Source organism: Podarcis raffonei, chromosome 3 (genome assembly GCF_027172205.1).
Source record: "Podarcis raffonei isolate rPodRaf1 chromosome 3, rPodRaf1.pri, whole genome shotgun sequence".
Lineage (NCBI taxonomy): Eukaryota > Metazoa > Chordata > Lepidosauria > Squamata > Lacertidae > Podarcis > Podarcis raffonei.
Genome location: NC_070604.1, coordinates 550,430 through 570,557, shown reverse-complemented (window position 1 = coordinate 570,557; position 20,128 = coordinate 550,430). Strand labels below are relative to the sequence as shown.

General features: G+C 49.8%; 1 protein-coding gene across 1 annotated transcript in view; it reads left to right on the top strand.

The window, feature by feature from the left end:
* Positions 1 to 20,128, top strand: part of COL4A1 (collagen type IV alpha 1 chain) — a 168,892-nt gene that overhangs the window by 16,383 nt on the left and 132,381 nt on the right. The window contains exon 2 of the mRNA XM_053380246.1: positions 17,678 to 17,728. Coding sequence (XP_053236221.1) covers positions 17,678 to 17,728 — 51 coding nt within the window. The remainder of the gene's footprint in view (positions 1 to 17,677; positions 17,729 to 20,128) is intronic.

Sequence of the window (20,128 nt, the reverse complement as noted above, 5' to 3'; positions counted from 1 at the left end):
AGAAAGGGGAGGCAGACTTCCTGGTTGTACCTTCCCCGATCAGTACCGAATTTAAAAATATTTAAAGGATCCAATTTCCGTACTACTCACGGGTTGTTGTTTTAAAGTCCCAGTTGTTCCAGAAAAAGGCAGCGCTCTCCGGCAACAGCAATGCGGCTTCGGTCCACGGAAATAGCCGATGACTCTCAGCACCGCGCTGCTTCCCCCTCTTCACTTCGGAGCCCGTTGGTGGGTTCCTTAGTGGGTTGGGGGGGCGCTAATGGTGCCCGCCAAGTCCCATGGTCACAGGCTTCATCCGCCTGTGATTTTTGAAAGGGTCCCCGCTTCGCCGCAGCGGATACGACCCGTTTCGCGCGGAGCTGGTCCCTCCAGTTCAGAGGGAGGCAGCCATTGCCGAAGGCGCCACCCCAGAAGTCCTGTGTTAGAGGACAATTGGCATCTGATGCCAATGAGTTGTACGTTGCACCAGTGTTGTCTGTCCTTCATGGAAGTAACAGAGGCAGCAGGGTGGCCTGTCCTATTTTACCATCTGAGGTGAAATGGGAATGTACTGCTCCCTACCTCCGGCTGCTGCTGCTGCTGGAATGTCCCCCATCTCACCCAACTCCTTGCCACTTGTTTTCTTTGCCCCAGAGGCAACACTGTACCCTGGAACACCCCCCTCTCACTAGCGAGAAGCTGCAGCGAAAGCCATGGGGAGGCATCATCTCTTGCGCCTCTGCCGCCTGAGGCAAGTGCTTCACCCACCTCATCAGTGGACCAGCAATAACCTAACTTTAGGGCATTTCCCCCTCTTGGAATGACAAGATAGGTGATCTGAGAAGCTAGGAGGCATGAAAATATATTGGAAGATCAATACAGAGGCAAGGATGTGGTGAGTGTGGGTAGGCAGTTGTTTAGGAAGGAAATAATTGCTGGTTATTGTACAGGAGCTTTTAGAGAAAACCTCTGGAGTTGATATAATGGGAAGGAGGTCAAGAGCACACCATACATGCTTTAAATTAGCAGTGTTTCTAAGTTGTTTCCAGTGATTCAGTTGAAGAGGTTTTGCAGGAAACACATTGATTAAGGAGCCTGGGTTCAGGACTGAAAAGAGGGGAGGGGATCTCCAAAACAACAACAACAAAGGAATGGATACATTGTGAATCCCAGAACAATTCCATTTGAGAGAATTCCATACAGCTGTGCAAGTACTTGCATTTTAGCCAAACGTATTTGGCAAGGACCAAGGCATCTATAAACTACTCATGGTTTCACAAAAAGGAAACGTCTTTCTGTGCTCTCACAGATGTAATGTGAGAGAAACAAGAGGGATAGAAATTTGCAAAGAATGTCAGTGGCTTGAACTTACATGAGTTGTAAGTTCATGTAAGTGAGTTGTGTCCCAAATATATTTTGCAATTCTTGGGAAATTATTTATTAACTCTAGAAACAATAAATAAATGCAAATAAAGTAGAATACAGAGTCCTCACTTAAAAGTAATTCTTCGCCCTTACCCACCCAAAGAAGATAGTAGCTCCCCCCAGCTCTCACCTGGGAGACCAACATTTTCCTGTCTCTCACCCAGGGTCCCCCATCAACCATCTCCCACCCCCATGAGTATACAATCTCTTGACCTTAATAAAGGTGCCAGATATAGGACTCCAAAGAAAAAGAAGGAAGAAAAGTGATAGGAAAAAAAGAAAGAAGAAAGAAAGAAAGAAAGAAAGAAAAGGGATTATTTAAGACATTCAGTCAAGGTCGTAAGGTCTTATGCCCCTCATGCATAATACTAACACAAGCTTGCATGTTCTATTTAGGTTATCTTTAAAGTGTTGGTGTTTCAGCCAAGATTAAATTAATTTGTCTCTGGTCGTTAACAATTTGGTAATATGGTAAAGTTTGTGGTAACTCTGCTGACATTGAGAGACTGGAATGAGCCTTAGTACATATGCCAAGGGCACATTTCTACTAACTGAGTTTCAATACCTGTTTGTGCAATGTGCTAATGTAGCATCCTGCTTGTGGTTAACGCTTAGCTGGAATGAAATATTCAATGCAGCAATAGAGAAATTAAAATAATAATTTATTTGTCAGACAAATAAATGATAGACACAGTGGTATATGGTTACCAAAGCTCTGCCCACTCCAGCCCTGATGGCGAACACTTATATTTCCTCAGCCCAGCCCCCTTGCTCCTCCTTTGGCTGCCTCTGTCCAATCAGCCTGGTTGAAATTCCTATTGGCTGTTTGCTAGAACCAATCATAAAAGATACACCCATTTCCTATTACCTTTTATGGGAGACAAAGAGCTATATTTCCTTCTATCCATAAATGGCAGACAAGTAGCCATATATCTTACATTTGCCTCGACAAGGCACCTTAATTACCAGATCACCTTTTGCCCCTGTTGCCCCTGCATTCCAAAACAAATGGCTAAAACAGATGGCTCATGGTATTAAATTCTATCTAAACAGAGATTTGGGTTCACATTCTCACACACCATCAATAAAATAAGAATCTAACATAAGAATCTAACATTTCTTACTTTCTAAATCCTTTGCATAATTACATTAAGCCAACAAATCTCATACATAACATAGATAGCTTTTTAGAAGAAAAGGCCTTTGCAAAGTAAAAAAGGAACTCTGTAAAAAACAGCTTCAAAAAGAAGCCTCTTCAGTTTACACCCCCCTTTCCCAGCCAGCTGTTTTTCCCATTAGCTGTGCTGGTCCAGGGGGGAGGTTACAGTGGGGCGAGGTCCAGGACCTGAGTTGAGGGTCGGCAGACAGTCCTCGGGCGAAGCGGGGTCCACAGCGGGAAGCCGGGCAAGGACGGGAACTCTGGGGGAAACCGGGCTGACTGGCCTTTATCTTCTCTGAGGCCAGGGGCAGTCCCAGCCCCCAGGAGACCCGCCTCTCCTGGCCTTAAGGCGAGCACTCCTCCTGGGAGAAACCAGTTCCCTTCGCCTCTCTGCCCTGAGCCTCTGCAGTTCAGGAGAGGCTGAAGGGTTACTGGACCCAGGGGGAGACTCACCTGTAGGCACTGAGTCCTCAACCACCTCTGGAGCCAGAGTGGATTCACCTGGTGCCTGCTCCTGAGGATCTGGCACAGGTGCAGGCGCTTCAGAATCAAGGCCCTGCCCCAGTTCAGCCAGCCCTGAAGGCGGGGACTCCTGTGCAGGCTGGGATTCCTCCGGTTCAGCCTCTGAATCAGATTCCCAGGCCATCACACCATCCCCCCTCCCAGGCCCCCCCCTCAATCGAGGGTCTGGACCCGGCTTGCTGGGGTACGCCGCATGGAACTCTCGGAGGCAGGCAGGCGCGTGGACGTTGGCTGCTGGTTCCCAGGAACGGTCCTCCGGTCCATACCCCTTCCAGTCTATGAGATACTGCAGCTTTCCCCTGCGGTATCGGGAGTCCAGAATGCGTTCCACCTCGTACTCAGGCTCCCCCTGAACCAAAACTGGATGTGGTCGGGGACGGTTCAGGTGGAACTCGTCGGGTGGGGCCTGTGGAAGACCTGTGGAAGACCGGGTGAACCTTCAGGGTTGTGGGCAACTGGAGACGGATTGCCACAGGCGAGACCTGGTCCACAATAGGAAACGGGCTGGTGAAACGGGTGTCCAGCTTCTGCGAAGGTCGAGAGGGGTGGAGGTGGCGAGTGGAGAGCCATACCAGGTCACCGACGTGGAGTTCCGGCCCCACCTGGCGGTGGCGGTCAGCCTGGGCCTTGTACGCCTCCTTGGCCTGGCGCAGTTGCTCCATCAATAGCTGTTGCTGGGACTGGAGCTCTTGAAGCCACTCCGTCACCGCAGGGACCGCGGATGCCGGCAGCACATCCGGAAACAGCCGTGGATGATAACCATAACTGGCCTGGAACGGGGTCTGCTGGGTGGACGCATTCACCGCGTTGTTGTAGGCGAACTCCGCCAATGCTAGGTGGTCGACCCAGTCATCCTGCTGGTAGCTGCAGTAACACCGGAGGTACTGCTCCAGCACTGCGTTCGCCCGTTCCGTTTGGACATCGGTCTGTGGGTGGTAGGCTGATGAGAGACAGACCTCTGTCCCGAGGGTTTGGTGCAATGCTCGCCAGAACCGGGATGTGAACTGAACGCCCCGGTCGGACACCACACGCTCAGGTAGGCCATGCAGGCGGAAGACATGCTGAAGGTACAGCTGAGCGGGTTCCTTAGCTGTGGGTACGGATGGGCAGGGGGCACAGTGCACCATCTTAGCGAAATGGTCAGAGAAAACTAGAAGGCAGGTACAGCCATGAGATGGGGGTAAGTCCACTACAAAGTCCAGTGAAACCGTGTGCCAAGGACGTGGTGGGACTGGCAATGGCTGAAGTAGGCCGGGGGGTCGCCTGGTAGGGCCCTTGGCCCGCCAGCAGACATCACAACCAGCGATGCCACGTCAGCCTTCAGGCGGGGCCACCAAAACTCACGGCTTACCAGATGGGTGGTCTGATACCGCCCAAAGTGTCCCGCTGCTGGGGCATCATGGGTCATCCGGAGAACCTCAGCCCGCAGTGGCCCTGGCGGGAATTACAGGCGACCGTGGTGCAGCAGAAGGTCCTGATGCAAGACCAGCCCCAGATACTGAGGGCATGACCCTTCGGCCAGTTCCCGGAGTCGTTCCTGGGCCCAAGCATTGACCCGCTGCATTTCCCGCACCCGAGCCTGCAGTGGCTCAGCCTCCTGGGTGGCCAGGAATGCAGCCGGTGGTAGGATCGTGGTAGGTACTGCTTGCTGTACCGTGTCTGCGTTGTCTTCAGGTTTCCGAGACAGGGCATCCGCCTTCTGGTTTTGGGAGCTAGGGATGTAGCGGATCCAGAACTGGAACCGGGAAAAGAACAACGCCCACCAGATCTGCCTTTGGTTCAGCTTGCGGGTGGTCTGGAGGTACTCCAGGTTCCGGTGGTCGGTTCTCACCTCCACCGGGTGTCGTGCCCCCTCAAGATGGTGGCGCCAGACCTCAAAGGCCACCTTGATGGCCAGTAGTTCCCGCTCCCACACGGTATAGTTACGCTCAGCTTGAAGGAGCTGGCTGGAATAGAAGGCGCAGGGTAAGAGTGGCGCATCAGGTCCGTACTGCTGAGACAAGACGGCACCGAGAGCCGTACTGGAGGCGTCGGTCTCTACCACAAAGGGTCGAGAGGGATTAGGATGTTGCAAGATCGGCGCTCTCTGGAAACAGGCCTTCAACCCCTGAAACACCTCCTCTGCCTCCTTGTCCCAGGAAAACGGCGTCTTGGGGTGCATTAGCCGGGTCAACGGGGTGGTGCGATGAGTATAATCTGCAATGAAGGTCCGGTAATAGTTGGCGAACCCCAGGAATCGCTGTAAGTCCTTGCAGTTCCGAGGTGCCACCCATTCCCGAACCGCTGCCACCTTCCCAGGATCCATCTGCACCCCATCTGGAGAGAGTCGGTGACCAAGGAAGTCCACTGACCACTGATGGAACTCGCACTTGCTGAGCTTCGCATACAGGCGGTGCTCCCGCAAGTGCTGCAGCACGGTGCGGACATGACCCTCGTGGCGAGCCGGGTCACGCGAGTAAACCAGAATGTCATCCAAGTACACTACCACGTACTTGTCTAGCAAGTCCTGGAACACGTGGTTGATGTACCGTTGGAACACAGCGGGCGCGTTGCACAATCCGAAGGGCATAACCAGGTATTTGAACTGCCCGTACTGGGTCCCGAATGCTGTCTTCCACTCATCCCTGGCTCGGATCCGAATTAAATTGTAGGCCCCCCAGAGGTCTAGCTTGGTGAACACTTGCGCCCCTTGCACCCGCTCCAGCAACTCTGAAATAAGGGGCAAGGGGTACCGGTCTGGGATGGTAATTTTGTTCAGGGCCCGGTAATCATGGCAAAGGCGAAGCTCCCCACATTTCTTCTTAACGAAGAGCACTGGCGCAGCGGTGGGCGAGATAGAAGGCCTAATGAAACCACGCTCCAGGTTCTTGCACAGGAAGTCCTGCAAAGCTTCATGCTCTGGCTCTGTTAGAGAGTATAAGCGACTCACTGGCAGGGGTGCTCCGGGCTGGAGGTCTATGCCGCAGTCAAAAGACCGATGCGGCGGCAGCTGGTCTGCCCCCCATTCCTCGAACACGTCTTGGTAGTCCCGGTACTCGGCGGGGAGCGTTGATGCAGCCTCCTCAGTGGGCGCGGCTGCTAGCATCTCGGACTGAGCATGGGGACATGGGTCTGGGAAGTGCACAGTCCGATTGACCCAGTCAATCTGAACATTGTGAGCCTCCAGCCAGTCCGTCCCGAGCACCAGGGGGAACCGGGGCATGGAGGCAATGTCAAAAGTTCGCACCTCCCGGTGCTGCTGGAGACACAGGACCAAGGGCTGGGTCTCCCGAGTGACGGCACCCGAACGCAGGAGCCGTCCGTCAATTGCCTCCACCTGTACCGGTTCTGGCTTGTTCTGAAGTGGCACCTGATGATGAGCGGCAAAGGCAGCCTCCATATAGGAGCGGGTTGCCCCCAAATCTACCAGAGCGTGGGTAAGAATCCAGGGCCCACCTGGAGGGTAGAGACGCACCGGAACCATGAGATGTCGCAATTCCACTGGTGAGGGCCCCTCTTGCATGGTTTGGGACCCCAGGTTGCTAGGGCCTTCGGCTACCGAGGTTTGCGGTTTTCCTGAGACTGGCATCTTCTCGGGACAGGATCGGGCGTAATGTCCACTCCCACCACAGTAAAGACACAGGTTCCCCTCCCGACGCCACGTCTTCACCGAGGGGGAGAGGCGAGGTCACGCAGCCCCGAGCTGCGTTGGCTCGTCCAGCAACTCGGCTGTGGGCGTGGACCTGCTGGGAAGGACTGGAGCCAGGAGCCGGGGGTGCTGGCGGTCCCGGGCCTGGCGACGGTCCTCCAACCGATCATCTATCTGCAGGCTCCGCTGAATAAGGGCGTCCAGCGTGCTGGGACGATCCATCATGGCCAACTGGTCCAGTATCTCGTCCGACAGTCCCTCAAGATACTGGTCCCGAAGTGCAGAGTCATTCCAAGACAAGTCTTGCGCCAACAGCCGAAATTCCATGGTGTAGGCGGCCGCAGTGGACTTGTCCTGTTTCAAATGCCTAATTGCCTGGTTGGCTTGACTCTTCTTCTGGGGGTTGCCGAATGTGACCTCCAAATGGTTGCAAAACCCCATATAGTCTGTCAGCAAGGGGGAGTCTTGCCTGAGCAGCGGCAATGCCCACTTGGCCGCCTGGTCCTTTAACAAACTGATCAAAAAGTGCACCTTGGTGCGGTCCTGGGAAATTCCGGGCTCACCCCTGAATATACAACTTGGCCTGGGTGAGGAACATGGGAAAGCTGGCCGGGGTCCCATCAAATTTCTCTGGCAAGGCCACTGGGTACTTGCCTGGAGCTGGGGTGTCGGCCACAGGAGCCGGTAGGGTGTCCAACCGCTGCTGAAGTGCCGTAACCACATCGCTGAGCTGCACGGTGTGAGTCAAGGCCTGGTTCTCCTGGGCCAATGCCACCAGCGCAGCTGCCTGGTCGGGCATGGCTTCTGGCTTTTCCCAAACGCACCCCAACGAAGGGGGAGTGCGGGTGTGGCAGGAGCAAACTGTGCTGGTCCAGGGGGGAGGTTACCGTGGGGCGAGGTCCAGGACCTGAGTTGAGGGTCGGCAGACAGTCCTCCTCGGGCGAAGCGGGGTCCACAGCGGGAAGCCGGGCAAGGACAGGAACTCTGGGGGAAACCGGGCTGACTGGCCTTTATCTTCTCTGAGGCCAGGGGCGGTCCCGGCCCCCAGGAGACTCTCCTCTCCTGGCGAGCACTCCTCCTGGGAGAAACCAGTTCCCTTCGCCTCTCTGCCCTGAGCCTCTGCAGTTCAGGAGAGGCTGAAGGGTTACTGGACCCAGGGGGAGACTCACCTGTAGGCACTGAGTCCTCAACCACCTCTGGAGCCAGGTGCAGGCGCTTCAGAATCAAGGCCCTGCCCCAGTTCAGCCAGCCCTGAAGGCGGGGACTCCTGTGCAGGCTGGGATTCCTCCGGTTCAGCCTCTGTATCGGATTCCCAGGCCATCACATTAGCTTTTCCCAAAATTTATTGCCCTTAGGAAAATATGGCTAGAGTCTGATGAGAGGCACATGGTATTATTTTCTGTTAAACAATAAATCTTAGTATTTACCAACTCTTAATTAGTGTTTTTGCAGCTTGATTGTATTCTGTAATTTGTAGGGTCAGTGTAACATTTGCTCCCAGCCTGTATTTCCCTTTTACAACTTTGAGAAACTTGTCTCCTGCTACTGCTATAAATCATGGGGGCCCTTGTTCAGGAGAGCAGGAAGATAAACAACTGCCAGAGTACTTAGCCAGCTGGTTTCTGCCTGGCATGAAACATACAAACATTTGCAAATATATCTTTAAGCTCATTTTAAAATACAGGCCTTGATCAGATGCCTCACTATCTCCCTTGAAGACCGAAATACCTGAATTAAGTTTTGTGTGCAGCAGTGGTGCCTCAGTATTCAAGAAACACTGAATGCTCTGCTGGTGTGTTTTTCACTTTTTTATTAGAACTTAATATTTTTCACTTTGAGCAAAAGCAAAGAAGGCTGTAATGGAAATGTCACCCATATATGTAACCAAGTAAATGCAAAGATGAAAGTGTGTAAGGCAAGGTGGGCCTTATTTGGGATATAGAAGAACAAGGGTGCATATGATTGCAGGTACATCTTCCAAATGCTCCTTATGTCTGAATGATCCTGGGGGTTCTCTGTGCAGAGATACAAATATCTGTGATACTCTAGGTCAGTTGTTTTAGAAAATGTATAACGAAATGTATGCCTTTGGTGCGTTCTGTTTTAGTCAAGAAATTAAAATTCAGAGCAATAAAATTCATTATAAACTTTGTGGAAATAGTAAAAGAAGTTTTAAAGCTAAAATCAGGAACAATAGCTGAAAACAAACCACCACCAACTGCCAGGAAAGGCTTTCCTGAGCAGGAGAGTCTTTACATGTCAGCAGAAACAATATAATAAGGGTACCTAGCTGATCTCCCTGAACAGGTGTTTCATAGAGTGCCACAAAGGTGAGGGTCCTGTTCTGTGTCCCTATATAGTTAACTCTTGTGAACAGGTGTACATGAACCTATGCTGCTGAAGTCAGAGAATAGGAAAATGTTTGGGAGAAGGGTGTTCCCTGAAGCACACAGGGCCCAGGTTCTAAACAAGATGACCAGCATATTTAATTGACAGTCAGTGCATATAAGCAAAAGTCAATGTGATATGTGCTCTTTGTTCATCTTTATATTTTGCACCAACTGAAGCTTCCAAATTCCGTTTAAGGGCAAACCCAGTTGAAATTCAACACAGTAATCCAAACCATGGATAATGATGGCAAGATCTTGATCAGAGAGTCATACCAAATTCACGAGCTCCTCCTGCCTTTGAGAATAACAAAGCGTAATAATAATTCAGGAGTGGACCCAAGGCGTGAATCTTGTTTCTTCAAGGAGAAATTCAGGCTTTCTTTTGATCAGATGGAGGATCATACCCCATTTCCCCTGCAGTGTGCTAGGAGAAGCTTCAACAACCTCTAGCCTTAAGAATGGAGCCAAAAAATGCATCTGATTATTTAATAAGTTAAATGAAAAGGTTTATTTACATATGTATATTTATTAAAAAATAGTTTTGATTTCAAAATAAAGGGGAGTTTTTTCAAGTTAAAGGAGCTTCCCCCCCCCCCAGAATAAAAAATACTAACGTGGAAAGGACAAACTTCTTAACATGATAGTCAAAAACAATATTCTAATAAACACCACATAATACTGTATCATATGATTATTTTCTGAAGCCAACACATCTGTAAATTCACTTTCAAATTGTTCACTCAGAACATATTGTTATGAAATGCTACATTTGGCACATTTGCTAATGCACCAGATGTATTCCCAGTGTGCTTCCTAACATGGACAAGTTACTTAATTTTATTTCTAAAACATGTCTTTAAAATTAAGTTTTTTTGTGATAAATATTAAATGCCAGCTATATGATGAAAATTATAATGGATACAGGAATCAGAAAGAGGTCTCAAACCAAATTTCAGTACATCTATGTAGCTCTGTAAGTATGAATGGAACCCTTGGGAATATGTGCAGTGATGCAATCAGGAAGCAGATTCTTTTAATACTAAACATTGAGATGCTTGAAAACAAGTTGGAAGCTTAAATAAGAAGCCAAATAACCAATGGATGGGAACAATCTGTGTAAACTGGCATCCTGTCTTCTGTCAGTTTCAGGGTGGCCAGAACTCCACAAAAGTAGTGGTGTCAAAGTTCCAAAGACAGTCCTAGTCCAGGAGGGTTCTTACAGACAAATCCTCAAAAAAAAAAAGCAAACCTTTTGCTTTACAATTGCAAGTCTAATTTGAGAAAGCCAGGATCCTTTTTCACATCCAATACAACAACAAATTTGGGGTGTGGTGTGTAATAAATCTAACATGACCAGACTGGATTCTCACTCAGCTGTGGAGCCGCTGAGTGGCCATTTTATGGTCTCATTTTCATATCAGTTCAAACTATAGTTAAACTTAACTGTGATTCAGTGGCCAGGTTGCTCACCAGAGCAAGACGGTTTGAGCATATTACACTGATCCTGGTCCGACTGCACTGGCTACTGATTAGTTTCCAGGCCCAATTCAAAGTGCTGGTTGGGACCTATAAAGCCTTAAATGGCTCAGGATTGCAATACCTCAAGGACTGCCTCTTTCCATGTGAACCTACCCTGAGATCATCTTCTGAGACCCTCTTTCGTATGCAACACAAGAACGGGCCTTTTCTGCAGTGGCTCCCCATCTGTGGAATGCTCTCCCCAGGGAAGTTTACCTGGTGCCTTCATTATACAGTGGTACATTGGGTTACAGACACTTCAGGTTACAGACACTTCAGGTTACAGACTCCACTAACCCAGAAATAGTACCTCAGGTTAAGAACTTTGCTTCAGGATGAGAACAGAAATTGCGGTGGCAGCGGGAGGCCCCATTAGCTAAAGTGGTACCTCAGCTGAAGAACTGTTTCAGGTTAAGAACGGACCTCCAGAATGAATTAAGTACCAGAGGTACCACTGTACACCTTTAGGTGCCAAGCAAAAACATTCCTTTTTAACCAGGCCGTTGGTTGATATGTTTGACAGCCTATGCCCTTTTAAAATGTGGCTCTTTTCTGGAGGGGGTGTTACTGGGTTGTTGTCTTTATTCTGATTATATATGTTGTGATCTTTTCTGTGAACCACCTTAAGACCTCTGAGTATAGGATGGTATATATAAACTCAATTAATTAATTTCTTTGTGTGCAGGGCTAAAATCTAGGTGACGCTGATAGCTAAGCTGTGTTTGGCTCAGGGTTACGTCTGAACCAGCTTGTCGGTTGTTTCTGTTCAAACAAACCACAAGCTGTAAGCAAGGTTTGCCCTTGGCTTACTGCTATAGTTGGAGAAACGAATCATGATCCTGGGTTCAGACATAATGGGAAGTTCAATGATTGCTTAACTCCCAGGAGCATGGCAGCAGCACAGGCATTAGCTGCATGCATCTGTGTGCTCTGTGTTCATCTTTGAAGTAGCTTTTTTGAACTTAAAATTGTGATTTAAAGTGACATAAGAACCAGGTCAGAAACTAAGGCTGAGAGATACTTACCTTATAGGTAAGTTATCTTATCTATAAAATGGCATTGACAGTGAAGGGCCTGCAAAAGCTCCATTGATGCCCATGGACAATGCTCTCTTCTGCTCCCATGGCAATTTTAAGAGAGGTCATTTCCTGATTATTATTGTTATTATTAATTATAAAATTTATATATCACTCTTCATCTGAATATCACTGGGCAGTTGATTATCCCGCCAAAAAATAAATTATTTTTTAAAAGTAAAGACAATTATATTAATATGTCATATTTATGTAATATATTGTGAAATTTTCCCAGAGAATTATAAAACATGTTTTTATTTAACAACACCCAGCTGGAAACATGGGGGAAAAAATTAAGTGTTTTTCCTTTAAGAGGAAAAGTTCAGTTTTTGCCAGTATCCTGTCTAGTTGACAGTGAAGCAGGGAAGGGAATATTGACAAAATTTTGTTTCCCTTAAGCATCAGGCAACTACTAACAACATTCAGTTTCCTATTACTACTTCAGGCTGCTATAGTTCTGCACCCAGACATTGTTTAGCTGTTTTAAAATCATAGATGGCTTTAATTTGACCAAAGATTAGATAGCATTCAAAGAGCGGTATCATGGCTTTTGGTATGATTTCTCCAAAACTGCAATCGTTTCCCAGAAAAGCTGGGGAAAGGTGATTTTTTTAAAAAAGACTGCAATAACTATCTTTCATGAGGTTTTTAATTCTAATATCCTGTTCCTGTGGCTTCTCAGATATATGGATCATGTCTGATACTGTTTTTAGCAATTTTGTTAAAATGCCATCCTACCTTTCCCCCCAAATAAACCCACAAAACAGTACATTTCCTCCCCCCAAAAGTAGACATCTAAACCATTTAAAATATTTAAAAAACAGTAAAAACATTGGGAAACAGTCGCATTCCACTTTCAGAATTAATAATAATTGCCAGGAACAGATTTTAGCCATCAAATGTCTGAGTGAACAGGAATGTTTTTAAATTTCTCCTGAATGTTCATAATGAGGGTTCTGTATAATAATGTGAGTCCAGTATAGATTGGACTGTGTATGTGGCATGTGAGCTACTGTGAGGTGGCCTTATCAACAACCAGCTCCGGTCCTCACTTCATTTTTGACCTTCTCACTGCTGGCATTTGACTCTTCACCAAAGGTTGACCACAAGGAAATGGCAGTCGTTAGGTTGAGAGATGTTCCCCATCCCTGCTATACAGGCTACCCAAAAGGGAGGGAGACAGCCCCTTGCCCGTCATCGGTTCTCCCTGCCTCTATTCATAGCATACTCATCCTGGAAAAATCACAGAAAGCAGCGGAGACCATATTTAGCAAGCAACCTCTCATTTAGCTCAGTCCTAGTTACAGCGGACCAGTAAGTCTGTTTCCTTCATTGCAGGGAGGAAGTCATTTCCCTGAGAACATAGCATTAGATTGACATATATGCAAGCACAGATGAGGGTTTCCAGGAAGGAAAGCGGGGCGATTAAGGCCCAGCAGTGTTGATAGCTAAGCTTTCTTTAGTTTCCATCCAAGGACATTGGTTAGCCAGCTGCTCTGCAATGTTACAGGACACTGAAGTAGCAGGAATTTTAAACAGGATATGGTTTTGCAAATCTATTCCACTTCACCATGAATTTGATTTCTAATGGCTTTCTTTGTGTGGCCTGTAAGTGCCCAGGATGCCAGTTCATTTCTCCAGCTGTTGAACCTGATAGGAATGAGGTGATGAGTAAGGGAGGAACATGCAAAAGACAAAGAAGGAACAAATGGCAACCATAACAAAGCACATAATGAAAAGAAAAATGCTTTTTGCCATGCCAGCATAAAGTGGCCCTGAGTGAAAGCGCTTGTACTCATGGAACACTGCCCATTTGTAGCAGAACTGGCATGCTGAAATCATGGTTGTGGTAGAGGCATCAGTCCGCTGTGGTAATTTTGACACTGATGGCATGGCCAGTGAATTTGTCAGCATATCATCTGTCATATATCTGTGTCTCATCATCTAACAAACTAAGGAGACCCTTGCTACTGGGGTGAAGGCAAGGAGAGGATCATAGACAGTTGGCAGTATCCCCAGAGAATTAAGGAACCCGATGAATATTCTTTTACCCATTCAAAGTACTTAGAAAAAACCAAGACTATAATTTAAAATAAGGAAATAAAAATACTATCATTTTTCTTCTTTGGCGATCACTTGTAGCCGAGTCAGATTGTCTTCCATGAACATAGTCTTAACAATGAGTCTGTAAGTGACTGGAGGACAATTTTGGATCCACACATCCCTCCACAGTGGGGACATGGGTTTCCTGGCGGGAGTTGGTCACAGTCAGGCTGTCAGGAGCCCAGGCTGCCGTCTTGATAACACAGCACGCAAATCGTAATTAGGTTGAAGATTTATTGCAATACAAACAATTAGCCTTGAACGTCTGTGCTTTATGAGTCAGTTGACCCTTCTGGCGAGTGTTTCCGGGTTCGACAGAATATTCTGAACTTATAACTTTTTATAAATATCATTTGAAATTAAAATGGCTGTATAATTTTTTTGTTTCACAGTCCTTATAAAATCAACAGGCAATGCAGATGTTGCATGCATGTAAATAAATAAACATAGTCAAATGACAATGTTATGCAGACAGAAAGAACCCTAAAGTTCTGTCCAGAAAAAGATATGCCATGCTAAACTTGTTGGTGTTTAAGGTGCCTCAAGGCTCTTGCTTTTTCTGCAAATTACTAACATGGCTACTTCTCTGGGCACCATCATTATGAATGCCATCCACTTGTGTACTACACAAGTGTACCTTCCAAAGCTTTCTCACTAGAATGCTCTGGGTGCAGTGGCAGAAGCAGCCTCTCGGGCACCTTGGGCGGTGCTCCCAGGGGTGGGGCAAATGGCTCATAGGGGCAGGCAGAGGCGGAGCTAGTGGCAGCGGCATGCAGCTCAGGGGGGTGCCGCCCACGGTGGGAAGCATCCCGGGGGGGGCGCCGCCCGCAGCAATGTCACTCCCTCAGGGATGACACCCAGGGCGGACCACCCCCACTTTGCTCTGCCTCTGTCTGGGTGTCCCTTATCTTGTGTTAATCTGCTGTTCTACCCAAATAGTATGTTTTTAGGCAGATGTGTGGCAAAACAGGATGCTATGTTCTACTGTCCAGCATAATTGGGGAAGGGCAATTGTCCCTCTCAAATGAGACATTGATGGTTCTCTGCAAGGCTTGGGTCTTTGCCACCTATTTATTTATAAGAAAAATTGAAAACTCAGAATTTAAAGCGAGGGAGTGGAATGTGAAAAACATGATAAAAATTGACAGCCTACCTCAAAGAACTCCAGAGAGGTACAGGATGCTTGTGCTGATCCTGACCACCAATACACGATTCCCAACTGAGTATACAACATGTGCTCTGAAATAAGCATGTGTGCCTGCCTTCATCATAAGGTATCGTCCAGGAATGGGGAAGCTGTGGACTCCAACTCCTATCAGTCCCAGCCATTATGGCCTGTGTTCAGAGATTATGTGAATGGTATATCCAAACTACAGGAAGGCCATGTGCTCTCCTCCTCTGTTTTAGTCTACACAGCATTGCATGCACTTCTACTGTAGAAGTGCTAGTGTGTGCAACTGGCAGGTGTCAATTGGCCCACGGAGTGATGAAAAAGGACAGACATTAGTTTTTCTTGAATTCCCCAGGTTAACAACTAATTCAGTCACCAAGACCATCAGAGGTTTGCAAAGTGGATTTGGGCTGCTGGTGAAGCCCCTTTTACTTTCGGATGCCACCTCAAGTGTCTCTAAGTCAGGAGTAGACTCCAGAATTTGGAGACTGCAACTCCCACCAGCCTCAATCCAGTAGCAACAGACGATGGGGGTTGAAGTCCAAAAGATAAAAAGGGCACCAGGCTGGCTATCCCTGCTCCAAGCATATGCAGAGTTCTTTTCATTCAATTTTTCAAAGGCATTAGGATAAACTTACCAAAATATGTAAAGCATCTTTTTGGGGAAGACAATGTCTCTGAGTGCACCACAGAAAGGAAAAATCCCATGTTGTGCCCTGAGCCTGATATTTGTTATTTGGAGATAATGAGGTTTGGATTCCACCACGGGCTGTCTGGCTTGTCTGCATGGTGATGGGTAGGAATCCCAAAATCCTGTAACACCTATTGCATGGTAAAAATAAAAATCCAAGTGTGCAGACATATGAAACAAAGCTTCTGCCCCCCACAGGAGCAGCAAGGAGCAGCCTGGCTGGTGTATTTTCTGGCATCTCAATTTCTGGCTTTTCATTATAAGTTAAGATTCAAAACAGATTTGGCATGGGAGATCTGTGAAGAAATCGCATGATTTATTTACTTAAGAAAATATTAAAACCTGTAGCCCTGTTGGAGGTACTCATCCTTTGGGTGGGATATGAGTGACCCTCTCTTAAAAGCAACAACAGCAGCTTCCCAGTTTCCTTTGGGGAAGGAAAACTTCTATCAGAGAATTGCATATAAGGATTACCTTCCCCAGTAATGCTGCCTAAAAGCAATTTGTTCTGGGTGGCCCTTATCCTCCAAGAGCTTTAAAGTTTTTTTAAAAAAATATGTTGAGGAATCTGTTCAGAGATCTTGGACATATTGTGTTTGGGCCTATAAAATAGCAACTGAAAGATCCACTGTTCTGCCAGTGGGTTGGCTGAGCTTGTCAAAGGGGTGACAGCAATTTCCTTCGTTTTGAGATACCTCCTCACCATTATCAGTAGCTACAGATTGACTGCTGATACATTCTCTGTTTGCTTGACCTTTCTTTGCTGATGTAGGGAACTGCAGTGGAAGACGTAAACATATAACACAATTGCTGAGGTAGAACACCCAAGAACTAAATCATCGAGGTAGAACACTGAGCATGAAAAAATGCTTTATACCTTATGTCAGGGTGGTCCAGCACACATCCCGAGGGCCACATGTGGCCCTTGATGCCTTTTTGCAGCCCTCTGCAACATTTGACCCCCCCATCCACAGCCCTTGCACTGCCCTCCCAGAGGCGGGTCAGGAGGCGCTGGCCTATGTGAAGGAGCTGTAAGTTCTCTGATGAGTCCTCAAGTCCTCCAGTCTCCTTCCAAATTCTAGTTAGCCCTTTCCCAGGTTTGGGAAGAAGGTGGGAGACTCTAGGACCCAGCCGGAGCCTCACACCTTCTTCCCCTAGCCTGGCACCTTAAGCTTTGGGAAGGCAGCATGAGGGCTGGAGCATGTGGAAATGTTGGCCTTGCTCCAACAAGGTTGGTACTTTTGTGACCCACTTGGTATGAAAAGTTGGACCTCCCTGCCTTATGGTTTTTGAGGGGATATTCCCTGTGACCTTTTGTAAGCATCGTTGGAGGCACTGATGAGCGCACTGATGCAGGGCCATCTTTAGCAGATGCTGCACTGGGGTATAAATATCCACCCAGCGCCCTCAAATTACCACGGATAGTGTTGGGGTGGCCGTAGCTGGACACTGCCAGCCATCGGGGGGGCTCAACTCTTCCCCATGCCACTGCGGGAGAGCGATCCCCGCAGAGGCTTGGGAGTGAAGTTGTGCCCCTCCTAAGCCTCCTCGGGAGGAGAGCGCAGCTTCCCTCTCAAGCCTTCTCGGGGGGGGGGGGAGAGCGATCCCCACAGAGGCTTGAGAGGGAAGCTGTACACCTGCCAGCCTTATGGTTGGCGAGGCGCAGCTGGCGGGCGTTAAGGGAAAGGGGAGGCCACTGGCAAAGCTGCGCAGCTCCCCCACTTGCTGGGGCGCCCCTGAGAGGCCAGCGCCCTGGCGCGATGCACCACTAAGCCCTATGGGAAAGACAGCTCTGCACTGATGCCCTCAGGCATTGCGTTGGCAAACCGTGTCCTAATACCAGTTCCATAGTTCTACAGATATTTCTAATGGAGTAAACTACTTCATGTTTTATACTTCGGGTTACCAATTTTATTCTTATTACATGTAATTATTTCCTCTAGACAGCTCTTTACCATATGTTGCAGCTTATTTTGAATTCTAGAATTAATTATTTTTCTCTTTTTAACCCACAGGCTTGTTCTGGCTGTGGAAAATGTGACTGTAGTGGAGTAAAAGGGCAAAAAGTAAGTACCCAGAGTACTTAATTATTTTTTTTTCTTGTTAAGGGCAAGGACCAGGTCCAAAGTAGATGATCCCCTTGTTGCTTCTTCCTTCTTGTGGGAAATTGTCAGTGAGGCAATGGAGGAATTTGTTGGACCTTACATTCTTGGCAGAGTTTGAGTTCCAACAGACATAGGGGAAGTTGAAGTCTCCCATTTCCATTTTTGAATGTTTAGTAATATGCTGTAGGAAAGCTTCCGTCTAACTCCTCAGTCTGGCTTGGAGCAGACACCCACAGTAAGGCCACTGTTGTTTCCCTCTCCTGCAATATTTACCGTATTTTTCGCACGATTGGACGCACCGGACCATAGGGCGCACCTAGTTTTTTTGGGGGGGAAATAAAGGAAAAAAATTTCCCCTTTATTTCCCCCCCAAAAGCAGGTCAGGGAAACCGAACCAGGTCGAGGAACAGCGGGATAGTGGCGCTGCGCCTCCCTGCTGTCCCCCGAGCTTGTGGGGCTGGCTGATGTCTGCCTGGCGCGCGGGGCGCTCTGCTTCAGGGCGCCCCGCCCGCCGGGCGGCAGGCTGCTATCCGCAGCTTGGGGAGCCTTGCGGGGAACTCCTGCAGGGCTCCCCACCCTGCGGATGTCTGCCCGGCGCGAGGGGCGCTCTGCTTCAGGGCGCCCCGCCCGCCGGGCGGCAGGCTGCTATCCGCAGCTTGGGGAGCCTTGCGGGGAACTCCTGCAGGGCTCCCCACCCTGCGGATGTCTGCCCGGCGAGAGGGGCGCTCTGATTCAGGGCGCCCCGCCCGCCGGGCGGCAGGCTGCTATCCGCAGCTTGGGGAGCCTTGCGGGGAACTCCTGCAGGGCTCCCCACCCTGCGGATGTCTGCCCGGCGCGAGGGGCGCTCTGCTTCAGGGCGCCCCGCCCGCGGGCGGCAGGCTGCTATCCGCAGCTTGGGGAGCCTTGCGGGGAACTCCTGCAGGGCTCCCCACCCTGCGGATGTCTGCCCGGCGCGAGGGGCGCTCTGATTCAGGGCGCCCCGCCCGCCGGGCGGCAGGCTGCTATCCGCAGCTTGGGGAGCCTTGCGGGGAATTCCTGCAGGGCTCCCCACCCTGCGGATGTCTGCCCGGCGCGAGGGGCGCTCTGATTCAGGGCGCCCCACCCGCCGGGCGGCAGGCTGCTATCCGCAGCTTGGGGAGCCTTGTGGGGAACTCCTGCAGGGCTCCCCACCCTGCGGATGTGTTCCCGAAGCGCCGGGCGCTCTGCTTTCAGGGCGCCCGACGCTCCGGGAAGCAGGCTGTTATCCGCAGCCTAGACATCCCTGCGGAACCTCCCGCAGGGTTGCCTAGGCTGCGGATGTGTTCCCGAAGCGCCGGGCGCTCTGCTTTCAGGGCGCCCGACGCTCCGGGAAGCAGGCTACTATCCGCAGCCTAGACATCCCTGCGGGATCTCCCGCAGGGTTGCCTAGGCTGCGGATGTGTTCCCGAAGCGCCGGGCGCTCTGCTTTCAGGGCGCCCGACGCTCCGGGAAGCAGGCTGCTATCAGCAGCCTAGACATCCCTGCGGGATCTCCCGCAGGGTTGCCTAGGCTGCGGATGTGTTCCCGAAGCGCCGGGCGCTCTGCTTTCAGGGCGCCCGACGCTCCGGGAAGCAGGCTGCTATCCGCAGCCTAGACATCCCTGCGGGATCTCCCGCAGGGTTGCCTAGGCTGCGGATGTGTTCCCGAAGCGCCGGGCGCTCTGCTTTCAGGGCGCCCGACGCTCCGGGAAGCAGGCTGCTATCAGCAGCCTAGACATCCCTGCGGGATCTCCCGCAGGGTTGCCTAGGCTGCGGATGTGTTCCCGAAGCGCCGGGCGCTCTGCTTTCAGGGCGCCCGATGCTCCGGGAAGCAGGCTGCTATCCGCAGCCTAGACACGGCTAGCGGAGCGCTAATCCCGAAGCTTGGGGCTGCGGAGCTCAGCGCGCCCCAAGCTTCTGGGTGCCGGCAAGGTCTAGACGGCTAGCGGAGACCTTGCCGGCATCCAGAAGCTTGGGGCGCGCTGAGCTCCGCACGCCCCAAGCTTCGGGATTAATGCAGCGCTCCGCTAGCCGTGGGAGAGCTGGGTCTCCCACGGCTAGCGGATAGCTTCCTGAAGCCTGGAGAGCGAGAGGGGTCGGTGCGCACCGACCACTCTCACTTTCCAGGCTTCAGCGAAAGCCTGCATTCGCTCCATAGGACGCACACACATTTTCCCTTGCTTTTTAGGAGGGAAAAAGTGCGTCCTATGGTGCGAAAAATACGGTACTCATACATTCTCAATCTGCCTTCCATGCTCCAGGTCATGGATGTCTTCACAAGTATACACATCCTTTACATATAATGCTATCCGCCCCCCCCAAACTTTGGTCTTGTCCTTTTAAAGAGTTTCTACACCCCATCACG